Here is a 13,280-nt window from a genome sequence, read left to right as displayed (position 1 = left end):
GGTTACATTTTAAACTTTATTAGATGTTTCACATTAAAAAAAATATTTACAAAAGTGAATAAAAGGGAGTAGTTCTTTGTGCACCATCTTTTGAATAAACTTCTTGCGATATATTTACTAAACTGCGGATTTGAAAAAGTGGAGATGTTGCCTATGGCAACCAATCAGATTCTAGCTGTCATTTTGTACAATGTACTAAATAAATGATAACGATAATCTAATTGGTTGCTCTAGGCAACATCTCCACTTTTTCAAAATCCACAGTTCAGTAAATATACCCCCTTGTCTCTTTCTCTATTCATGTTGTTAAGTTTATGGTTGCACCCCTCAGACAATAATGAGAAATTCCTCAAACATTTGGAGCTAAGGGTATTGTAACTCCCAACATTTGGTGCAATAGGAAACTTCTTTTTTCTTTTGTTTAATATTACATTAGTATCTGTTATGTCAAATTGGATTGTACGGTGCAAAATGGTACTGAAAAGAAAGAGGGAGGCTTGGTTAAGATACACAGTGAAGGACAGTCATGGTTGTCACTGACTGACTGTCCTAAAATTTCTACTCCTCCTCCTACTAATAGCTCTCCACATTCTACCCATACCCCTCCAGTGGTAGCGGCACAAAATGTCAGTGGTTGCTTTGATATTGGTGATTTTGCTTTACTCTAGTCACACTTACTTTACCCACAAACAGCTTCAGTTGTTATTCCGCTTCCCCACACGTCGTAGTCTAGGTACACACTGGAGTTTTTTTCAGCCGATTATCGGGTCAATCACCCAATAAACAACCCCTCGGCCACATATCACTCTAGTGTGTATACTCTCACAATGAACGACAATCGTTCCAAAGTGCCAATTGGAACGAGCTTATTAAACAGTACATCCAACCACATGAAATGATCACCTTCCTATCATGTAGTGTGTATGCACTCACAATCACAATTCCCATAGAGTTTACAGAGTCATGGTCTTTTCAGCCGATGCTGGTGACTAATACCCCATTCATACTGCACCAAAAACCCGGGTTTTTGCAGAGGCACGCAGAAAAACCCGGGTCTTAGTGCAGTATGAATAGTCCAACCACAAAATCCCGGGTCTAAAATCCCGGGACTTAGACCCGGGATTTTGCGAGGGGTAATTCCCGTGTTGGACCCCGCTCGCCTGCAGTATGAATGGTGCAACCCGTGTAATTCCCGGGTCTCACCATTCATACTGTAAAAAAAAAAATTGGGAAGTAAAAAAAAAGTAAAAAAAAAAGATTTTAATTAATGTGCAGTATGAACCTGCCCGACCCGGGATTCTTCTTATCTATACTGCCCTGTGCCCCGGCAATATCCCGGGTTAACAGTATGAAAGTGGTATAAATGTAGAGAGTGCTGTAGATGGAGTAGTTTGTTTTTTCCTTCTGAGACTGAAAATTCCATTTCAGAGTCACAGAAGCTAATGAAATTGGTTATGACATGTGGATAGCTATAACAAGGCAGTTTTAATCAGTGTGACAGGAATGAATGAGTGACTATTGTGCGGTCATTCTCTAGACGACTAGAGGACCAGATGAATAGCACAGATCTGAAGGTAAATCGTGTGTAGTGTGTATTCATGAATCGCCAGAGCGATCAGACCTTCAGACATTAGTAAAATCGTTGTAGATAAGACGTTGGTGAACCTAATCTTAGATTATAAGCTCACTTCGGCAGGACCATCTTTACCTTCTTTTTCATGTCATTGTATGTAATTTGTTTCACGATCCCCTCAATGTACAACGCTTCGTAATATGTTGACTCTTTATAAATAAAAAATAATAATAAAAATAGAAAAATGGAGGGCAAAAAAATATCTGAATTAGACCAAGAGGTCTGACCATAGCAGTAGGAAATGGCAGACACAAAGTAACAGTTATCCTGGGTCCTGCGCTCCTGGTCAGTAACTATCTCTCTCATTTGAAAAATGTTTATTCATGGCAAAGAAATGTGAGTTTGAGTTGTGTATGATTAGAGGCGTGTGGAGGAAAGGTAGATGTGATTGGGTAAATGTCGTCTTAGGGGAGGGACATGTTATTGTCATAAGCCTCTCCCTGCCCCTTGAAACACATGAATATTACAGTCAATGTTTACGCTAAAGCAAAGTAAATGCTATTTTTCTAGCACACAGTGCATTAAATAACCCAATAATAATGTAATAATGTGACATATTGGTTACATATACTGTAGATTGTATGATTAAATACAAACTTAGTAAGATGTCATATGTGATCTTCTACAGAGGACCTGGCTTTACTGCGACACTATGCAATGGTATTTGTGTCTCATTAGCAGTCTTTAAGGGAAAAACAATGCCATTGCCCTCTGTTCAAAAATGAGGCATGACAATGCATGCACATCTGCTAGGCTACAGTAGTTATTAACTAGTCACTTGGTTGAGTCTCTGAATTGTTAATTGGATAGTTCATGAGTGTAATTGTTAACTTTGTGGCGCACAGAAAGGAATTGCAGTAATTCCTTCTTCACTTATCTACATTTAGGTCTACAGTTAATCTACAGGTTATAAGAGCTACCACGCTCTATGTACAGAAAGAGATCAGATTAAACAATAATTTGACAATTAAAAAATGTATACGTGTCAAAGGTTTAAATTCACAAGTCTGACTTTTTTCTTTTAAACGATGCCCAAAATAAGTATGTATTCTTTATTTATTCAGTGAATATGAATGTATTTTTTTTTCTTTTAACCAAATCAGGCAATCCATAGTTTGTGATATTTAATCTATTTCATGCTTTTGGCTAAAAGATTATATGTAAATCCTACGTTGAAAGCATAGATAAACAATTATCACACTGTTAAAATGAGTCACGTTATCAGAGTTACTACATACAGTATAGTATGTATATACTGCATGGGCTATATATATTGATTTTTACTTAGCATTGGTTGACCCAAAAAGTAGGCAACATGCTTAAATTTAATGCAAAAGTTGTATAAACTGCCACCCAGGGATAAACACAGGATTTCTAGAGTGGGGTTTCGCGATGCCTGAGTGGGCATGACCAGCATACAAGGGGTGTGGCTATCATTACATGCACTACTGTGCATGCAGCTCCCACTTCATGAGCAGAGCATTGTGAAGCGGATATATATCCTAACGGCCCCTGCAGTCGGGACAAAGTCCTGACTGTATGAGATAGTCACCCAAAATTGGGACATTTAATTAATGGTCCCATCACACCACCTTAAAGTAATATGCCTATCCACAACCCATTAATTAAATTAAATAGCCCCCACCATCATATAATTACCCGCCCCATTACCCCACCAATAAAGTAATAGCCCTCACCCAATCATTAAATGATTAGCCCCAATGTTTACACCACAACTAAATTAATATCCCACTCCCACACACATTATTGAGAGCTCTCCTCCTCTCTTCATACTTACCCTCTTCCATGTGACGCTGTATTTTGCTGAAAATTAGGCTGAAAAAATAACAACAAGCAGTCCAGTGTCAGCTATCTCCCTTCTCTCAGCTAGATCCCAGCACCTGCAATCCACACTCCCAACACCTTCATTATCAATATCCTCATAAGTGATTGGAGTTAGTCCTGCATCTAAGTTGCTAAGGCTAGATGACTCCTCCCTATCCAGGATTCCTCAGAAGAATCCTTGAGTGTTAGGCCCGCTGCTACTGCTCCTGCTGTTGGGGGTGGATCTTCAAACCAGAAGCAGACCAAAAAGAAGACTACCAGTAGTTTAAAACAATTGACTGTTAAAAAATCCTTTGCAAGAGGAAGCAAGTATGGCAGATGTCACCCAGTCGTACAGCGGATCACACTTGCCATGGCGACTATACTAGTATTAGATTTGCGTCCAATATCCACCATTAATGCAACAGGAATAAGACAGTTAATTGAGGTCCTGTGTCCCCATTACCAAATTCCATCTCAACACCATTTTACTAGGCAAGCAATTCCTCACCTGTACCAGGAGGTTGCAAAAAGAAAATGATTGCATACAAAATGCAATTCTACCCACTGTACACTTAACCACAGATATGAAGAGAAGTGTAGACACTATTAGCTTGAATCAAGTGATTCCCCCAATAAGACTTTTTGAAAAGCAGCTAGAGAAATTGAAGGAGGAAATGAAACAAAGCAATTCCGCTAACTATTTTGGACTTGTAGATCAAGTACTTTATTCGCTTTGCCAGGATCCAAGAGTTATCAACATCTTGAAATCGGATCACTACATTTTGGCAACAGTTCTTGATCCTAGGTTTAAGAGCTATGCCTTCCCTTTCTTTCCAACTGACCCTGATCTTGAGATGCAATGAGTTGCTGGTCAGCAAGCTGACAGCTCAAGTGGTACATGACACAACGGCGTCCCCTCCTTCAGTTTCTCAGGCTACTGCTGCTAGGAAAAAACTAAGCTTTTCTAAGAGACCCAAGGATGATGCAGATGATTCAGCAGAACATTTTGACATTTAGTCTGATCTAAACAAATTGCCCAAAAGTTGTGATAGCTCTGTCATAAAATGAATTACAAATTCCTTGAGGAAGCCCTTTGCTGGCATGTAGTTCAAAGTACAGAGACTTCTGTAATGGTGGATTCCAGCCTGGATTAATTAGTATTTAGTGATGATGATGTACACACTGATGAGGCTGAGGATGATGACAATGTAAATTGCAGGTACTGGGATCTAACTGAGAGAAGGAAGCTAGCTGATGTTGGAATGCTTATTAATATTTGGGTAAAATTACATGTTAGCAATTGTATGTCTTTCTACAGTAAACTTTCACCTTTATTAGAGAGGTGTTTTTTTCTTTAAAAAGGTACAGGCTTTTTTTTTTACATTTTTGTTTCCCTGACTTAAAACCACTATGCACTTGAAGATAGGCTTTGAAACATGATATGACTGAGACTGGAGAGTGACAAGAACAATGTCACTGAAGCCTGGAGAGTGACAAGAAAACTGCTACCCCTGTTTCGTTGTGATCAACGAGATTGACAAGAACAATGTTACTGGAGAGTGACAAGGACACTGCCACCCCTCCTGTTTCTGTATGAGCTATGGCACAGTAAAATGTCACTGGTGTCTTTTAAAAACACTGCCAACCCCAATAATTTCAATGAATTTCAGTTTCAGCACTAAACACTGCCACCTCTCCTATTTCTGGGTGAGCTATGGCACAGTACAATGTGACTGCAGATTTTGAAGAATACATACAGGCCTATTAATTTTATTTCATCAATGACAATTAGCAATGGAGAAATGGACCTCTCCTGTTACTGTGTGAGCTATACTAACACAGTACAATGTGACTGCAGGTGAAGAACACTGACAGCTCTATTATTTTTATTTCAGCAATGACAATTACCAATGGACCCCTCCTGTCTCTGTGTGAGCTATAACTCAGTAGAATGTCACTGGAGACTTTTAAGAAAATTGCCACCCCCCTCCTCTTTCTGTTTTTGATATGAAGCTGCCCAACTGCACTAGAGACTGCCAACAACCGTGCTACACCTTCTGTGTCTCTCTGTGAAATGGCGCTGGATTGCCGTGGAGGACGGTACTTATAGAATACAAAACTTGCGAGATCCGTCAACGCAATCAAAGTTTCGCCTCATTTCCACTTCTGAGGGCGCGCGAAAATAGCGAGCCGGTTTGGTTCGGTATTCGGATCGGTGAAGTTTCGTTTGAAGTTCGGCGACGTTCAGTCTCTAATAAGAACATGCTTTCAAAGGACTGTTTTCTTATTTGGTTAGTGAAAGATGATTGCAAGAGTGGGAGGTATGGATGTTAGTATGAAATCAAGATAATTAACATGCTACAGTTACTAATTAAAGGACTTGCAAGATATTTCTTCTATAGCATTCAATTACTACTTTAGAATTCATGAATAATTGCAGAAATTATTAATTCTTAACATTTCTATGAATAATTAGCTCTGTGTTTATTCATTATCAATCAAAGTGTATCACGTGCTACTAAATAATTGCTACTGCAGCGACTAGTGAGGCACTAGACCATAATTGAGTCCAGACTCCGACTACTTAATAAGGTAGAAAATAGACAGTATAAAAGCAAGCTAGTGCATCAACTGATTATAATGCAGCTTCAGCTGGTAATAATGCACAGTATAAAAGTAGCACTTTATTACAATGCCCTTGAATATTTTTTAGATTCTCATACCTCCCAACTGTCCCAATTTGGGTGGGACAATCCCAGTTTTTAAGGTTCTCTTCCGTCGTCAGGATCAGGACAGCTTTGCCTTGATCGGACCAGAAGTTTGGAAGATAATCCCTGTTCACGCTATTCTGTATAGCATATGATTCAAAGAGCTTTTTAATCCTATACCTCTCCCTTCTCTTTTTTTCCTTCTACTCCTAGTTAATAAATACAAATATCATCACAGAGTCATATGTCTCATTGAGATTCTTTGTTGATATAAATTTGTGTAAATGTATAATCTATTTGTATTATATGATTACCCTATAAAAAGGAATTCATTTTGATGTTCATTTAATACAATGTCTAATTTATTGACCCCTAATGTTAATTGCATTGTCATTGTAAGTTATGTGATGTATCTTACAAACTTATTAAAAACAACAAAGAAACAGAGCTTTTTAATGGAAGGGAGAGGTGGCCTGGTACATTGGAAGTTCTGGGTAAAGCACAGGGGGTGGGGGGGGGTGGACACGTTCTTTAAAGCATGGTTCAAAGGGCATGTATGCTTTCCTGATTTCTCAGTTATAAAAGATGGGCAGTATGCTTTCTTGATCTGGCTAAAGAAGTCAATCTACCACATCCAATGCATTAAGTCCTCCTCCGGGCACTGCACAGCATTGCCGAGCAAGACTACTCATTAAACATTGTCTGCCGTTATGTAAATAGAAACACTTGTTGGATTCAGGGGTTGGTTAGGTTGGGGGGTGAGTAGAGGGCATCTGTGTTCACTAGTGTCCTTTATAAAAAAAACACCCTTTCCCCAACTATCACATGTCAAACACAATGCCAGTGGGTAACCATCCTTCTGCATTGATTATTCAGCCAAAAATACACTTTAGAGAAAACTTTAAAGGCTACAAACTCTAAAATACAAGCTGATCAAATATTAAATTGCATCATGTAGTATTCACAAATATATAGTTATAAATGTTGTTGATAGAACTTTAAACCTTTGTCTTTCAATGTATGTTTTGGGTGAGACAAATACAGAGATGGGCATTTCAGATTCTAATGGGTTCCTTGCACTGGATCTTAATAGACTTAAAGGCTGAGTACAAAAGAAACATAGTAGATATAGGTTTATGCGGTGCCTCTGTACAGGCCATATAGACTATATTTACATTAGAAAAATACAAAGGGGAAATGAAGTTAGAGGTAGAATGCCTCAAGTCTATCTACATATCTTATACAAGGCAACATTTAGTTTACACTTCATTTAACGTAATATTTTAAGCCCAATAACTGGTCATGATAATACTGTTGCTTCCTGCATTAAAACAAATTCAGTCTAATTGCTATGTGGTATGTTCCATCATTAATGATTATTTAGCATATAACTATAAATAATCATGATATTTGCCTGCAGTGTAAATTAATGCTACTAAGAATCTATTTTTAAATCTTTTTTTCAGGTTTGCCTTCCCTGCAATACAAATTGTGAGGAATATACACCATCTGATCATACAGTGTTACCGTCCCCTCCCAGAGCTGGTTTGGTAACAAGGTGAGGAACGGAGCACATTTGTTTATGCATCAGCATTTATAATTAAATGGACCAGAGGTTAATGCAGAATCAAAAACCACATTGAATGGAAACTAAAATAACGGCTAATTAGAGGAAGAAACAGGAAAGCAGTACCTCATTAATATTATCCAGGCTTCATGACTGTTAGAGGAGACGTGCCCCCATGATATTACTAGTTACCTGTGAATTGACAGGCTGCTTTTTCATGAGTACTTGATCAACCTACAAAATGGCCACCTCCACTCTATTCCAGGGTCAGATGCTACGTGAGATGACCATATTTTGCCACCCCCCTGCCCAGTACTTGATTATCCAATAGGCTGACTAGGGTGCAAGGATTTTTTTTGGGGGGGGAGAGATAAACTAAAATTAATTTTAAAATATTAGAAAATAGCTACATGTATATTACCCTAGGGCTGCCTGAACCCTTTATGCCCAGGAGTGATCAAAATTAATATTTATTGAAATACAAATGTTGATCTTGCACAAGCCACAACTATGCAACCCAGCCAGCTGCCGGCAGGGTCACCAAGAGGAATTTGGGGTCCCGGTAATTTGTACCCCCCCCCCCCCCTCTCAGCACCCCTGGCTGCCAACCAAACTTCCACTCCTTTTTCCTGCTGTGTGTCACAGCTGTTGAGCTCCTTGAGATGCAGAAGGCATGTAGTGACCGGTCAGTAAATGACTAGATCACTGCTCACTTTCTCATGGATCCATGTATGATGATCTCCTCAACTAATAATAAGTCGTCAGATTTTACATCTGCTTGGCTCCCAAGGCTAGAATTCAAAGACACTGATTGTTACAAAGACTATATATTTTTAACAGATAGAGACAAATAGATAATAAAACTATCAAACATTTATATGCTTTCTCCATAGTTTATTTTTTCCCATCTACTGATTTAACCGTTTAATTTCCATGATAATTATCTTTCCAATGATTAAAAGCGGTCATCTGTTACCCTAATTTTCCTACCTCTTCGTCAGTGTTTTTCCTTTGACATCTACATCACCTCCTTGTATGTATTAACCCTCAAAAATGTGTCAGAAATTATATCAGAAAATGAAAAGTATTGAATATTTATATTTATTAATACAATTGTTTCAATATCTATCTACTATATAAATGCCTAGTGGCGTGTGTGAAAAAAAAAAACAAGCTGCAGCGCCACCTGCTGGGCAGAATTATACACTGACCTATATATTTCTTGAAGGAGAAGTGACAGTTGGGAGTGGTTGGTGATTGCCGGGGGTGATAGTGGGGAGTTTTTAACACCTAAAGTATCTTGATGAAGGATGTGGCGATGAAGATGAAGGATGAGGTGATGGAGAAAAATGATGAGGTGGTGACATGTGGACAAAACCACGTTAAAAAAGGGCGCTTCCGTCGGGAAGTAATGCTCTTCCCCTGAGGAGGCCTGGGCTAGGCCCAAATGCTTGACAAGAACCTTTTTAACACTTTAAGTAGCTTGATTTGACTAGAATGCATGAGTATCATGCACGGGTTAACTTGTTCAGTATATATATATATATATATATATACTTTCAATAAAACAGTTTAAACAGGATGTGGGCATTCTGTTCTTTTCTGCCTACTTTTCATACCCGTCCTCAATGGGAAGCTGCTAATTAGGTCATTATGCAGCTGCATACTCAGTGTTCAGTGAGGTGGGAGTGGCTTGATAGCACAATTTGCATAGTCATGGCTACCTTGTGGGACAGCAGAGCAGAGACCTCTTCTGAGTGCATGTGCTGAACCACGTATATTAGAAAAAGACCCCTGCAGAGCGGGAAGCCTGGGAGTTGAAGACAACATCAACGGGCCCCTACCCAAATTTTGTCATTGGGCCCAGCGATTAACTGTACCGCTCCTGTGGGAGTGTAAGCTGCTATGGTGTTTCTTGCAAAAATATGTGAATAAGAAATTCATGTCTTTTCTCCATCAGAAAGCCTCGTGGTGAAGGCAAAAAATGCCGCAAAGTATATGGAATGGAGAACCGGGACAAGTGGTGTACGGCCTGCCGCTGGAAAAAAGCCTGCCAGAGATTTCCTGACTGAACACATGAGATCACTCCGCCTGTATCAGACTGCCTGAGAGAGTGAACTGCACTAGACATAATAATGCTCACAGTCTTGTGACCAAGTTCACCATAAGTAGGACACAGGATTTCTCCATTAGGGGGAGGTCACCCGGGAAGAATGGGTTCTCACAGAGGTGACATGTTGATACAGATAAGGGGATATTCAGTCTATGTTTGCATGGTGATATATGAGCACTACGGTGCTCAGTTTTTCTACTAATTTCTTTCACATGTTTTTAGACTTTTAAGTGAACATCACTGATATTAATAGCAAAAAAAGTGTGAGCAGATGCACTTCTTTATATAAAAAAAACATTACTGTCTTTTTCTTCTATGAGGGTAAATAGTACCTGTTCTATTTACCGTGCTGCTATATGAGAGGCACTTAGTGCAATGGATACATGCAGTGTTATTCCTGTTGAGCTGCAGTTATACTGCACAAGGTTTCATAGTGAGTTTTGTATGATTTTAGTCTGTGTAAAATGGACCCATCACCTAAACACAGTGGAGGAAACAATTTTGGGTGCTGAAGGAATTTTCAGATTATCAGTTCACTTGGCACTAGGGCTATCACTGAGGCACGAGGCACCGAGTGCCTCATATATCAATGACGTCACTCGGCTGCATTCTTCTGAATATTGGTTCAGCCCATAACATGTCTGCCCTCGCTGTGTGTAGGTGACATTTACATTAAAGTCTCTTTTTATACTGTAAATAACTGTAGAGTTAACCTTTCTTTTTTTATTCCTATTTCAAACATTTATATTATGCTTCATCAGTTAAACAGCAACTACAACACAACTGTGATTTGTTAACAAATAGAACGTAGACATCATTCAGTACAAGAAGCAATCAATGGATGTTCACACTATTTATTGTTATTGGGCTTATGTGTAAACAGTATTAGTGTTGTGCGTTGTGTAAATCACTAAACAGTTTCATTAGATGACGTATTTGATGTAAAATCATGTTTAAAGTTGCACAGGGGATTCAAAAAGCAACATTGTTTTATCTCCCCTTTCACTTTGAACCTTTTGGCTGGTCTATAAACACATAGACAAACTTGTTGCATCACTGTAAGAGAACTGTTAAAAAGAAAAAGAAAATTATTGCATTTAAATTAGTCAAATGTAAATTAAATATGATCTGGACATCTAGTCAAGTATGTTGGAAACATTGAGAATCTTTTCAATGTCTTGTATTGCATCCTATAACATTGTATTCAATGTATCATGAAGCAATGGTTCAACTTCCATCCACACAACAGTCCACCCTTCTTGTACTCTCATGTGCCATGTATTTAAATGTTTAAGATTACCCTTCTCCCTTTTACCGTTTCCTGCTGATCCACAATGGCCTGGTAATCTGACCTTCATGATGTTCTGTTATTGTAAATGTTTACGAAATGTAGGCTAAGTCTGGCTACACACATACCAATATAGGTGCATTTATCATCAAAATGCCCAGCATGGTCGAGAGTGATCTGAATGATTGATCGGGCATGTTGATATATGCTGCTGACAGATGATCGCTGTGTGAATGGTCATCCATGGCCACACTGAGAGGACCTCCTCTGATCAGGAGACTCAGCATTTGGGCGAGCAGCAGGAACATCTGTGTGTGGCCAGCATTATTTAATAAAATGGAGAAGCGTAGTGCAACTATGTGCAGCTTTGCAAAAATGCCAATCACTATATAGTCAAGATGACGTTTTAGCACTTTAAAATAGCGCATCCCTGTTCACAAATCAGCAACATGCGTCAGAAAGACCTTGCACACAATTTGTACTTGCAATCCATAGTAATCAGACATAATCAAACTTGCACTAGACTAATCAATATTAATGTCTGATTGGTTGCTATGGGTAACTGTGTGTGAGTGTTTGTGCAACTTACAGCATGTTATTACCCCCACCACTACCTTAATTTTCAATACAGCAGCTCCGAAATAATAATCAAAAAAGCATTAAAATGAAATTTAATTTTACTATGCAACTTACTATGTATTCCCACAAGTTTTACTTACCTTAGATTTTTTACTTATTAAGACCTTATGGGTCATGTTTCATATTATCTTTTTAAATCATTGGAAACTATCTAGCAGTGTGTCCAACAGTTATTGTCATTTTAGAAAGTCATCTGTTCTTTACTGAAACAACATAATTTACTATTCATTCCCTTTACGGGATATTCTAGTTTGACTACTGCTGAGCACCCCTGTGTATCACCATTTATTATATACTTCCATATCTTTCTTCCTTGTAAATTTCACTTCAGCTAGCCTTTTTGTTTTACAGAAAGTACTGCATTGTAAATTCTGAAATGCAGCATGGTATTCCTGTTTATACTGTTATTATCATTGATGTACTAATGTCTAAGTAAGTAAATACTTTCTGTACTATAAAAACATCAATAACAAGTATAAAGTCACCCAGAGTAGTCATTAAAAGACCACTAAACTTACATACAAGTTGGTTTATGGAAATTAGCTCCCAATAACATTCACAAATATATCTGCAAACATTATCAGAGCTAAAGCTGTGATGCGGAGGGAAACATTCGCCTACCTGTAATCCCACTGAAGGACACTACAACCGGCCTCACCCCAGCCTGATATGGTGTATAATAAAGACCGAGCGGTATATTTACTAAGAGGCGGTTCCGAAGAACCGTTAAATCCAGCTCTTTGCTGTCATTTTATTTAAAACGGCAATTTTATAAAAGACAAAACCCAACGGGCTTTGTCTTTAATAAAATTGCCATTTTAAAAAATGACGGCAAAGTGTAAAGAATCGGCAGTTCGGTGGAACCACCGCTTAGCAAATATACCCCCACTGTTTGCATATGCATATTAGTACATATATCTCATGTTCAATACTTAACAAATATGTTTGTGAATTTTATTAATAGCTTCATTATGGAAGTCAACTGGTTCTTTAGGTTTAGTAGCCATTTAAACTTGTGTAAGTGCATTTGGGTATTGTTAACATTATTGTTGTAATAACTCTTTTCCCGTGCTTATTATTATATAGATATATAATATTGTAGACTGTACAGACTATTAGGCTATGCCTGAGCTAAAATCAGTTGCTCAACAATCAAGATCTACATTGTATCCTTGATTAGATTACTAGGTTTAATATTAATGAGTGCCTTTGCAGCCAACATGTTCCATATCTGAAACAGATATTGAGCTTCCCTTTAACTTAGATTTTGTTGTATCTCCCTATTAAAAAAAATGAATAACATCTCACTTACACGATCGCCTTGTGCAATTGCCGAGATGCACTTCATTCTATAAGATTTACTTTCTATTGTATGAAAATATTCTACTTGTAACCTACCTCCGTGCACCGAGAAATATATTTCATATACAATCACTACAAATTGTGGAAATGCCAAACACTGCATTGAATGTAAAGTAACGAAAATCTAAAATAATGCTGTCAAA

General features: G+C 38.2%; 1 protein-coding gene across 1 annotated transcript in view; it reads left to right on the top strand.

The window, feature by feature from the left end:
* Positions 1 to 10,116, top strand: part of ZNF704 (zinc finger protein 704) — a 95,628-nt gene extending 85,512 nt beyond the window's left edge. Inside the window, exons 7-8 of the mRNA XM_075214426.1 lie at positions 7,635 to 7,726; positions 9,696 to 10,116. Of these exons, the coding sequence (XP_075070527.1) occupies positions 7,635 to 7,726; positions 9,696 to 9,807 (204 nt within the window). The 3' untranslated portion in view covers positions 9,808 to 10,116. The remainder of the gene's footprint in view (positions 1 to 7,634; positions 7,727 to 9,695) is intronic.
* Positions 10,117 to 13,280: the final 3,164 nt, after the last annotated feature.

Source organism: Mixophyes fleayi, chromosome 5, assembly GCF_038048845.1.
Source record: "Mixophyes fleayi isolate aMixFle1 chromosome 5, aMixFle1.hap1, whole genome shotgun sequence".
In the NCBI taxonomy this organism is placed as follows: Eukaryota; Metazoa; Chordata; class Amphibia; order Anura; family Limnodynastidae; genus Mixophyes; species Mixophyes fleayi.
Note: the sequence above shows the minus strand (reverse complement) of the source record. Positions and strands in the feature narration are given on the sequence as shown.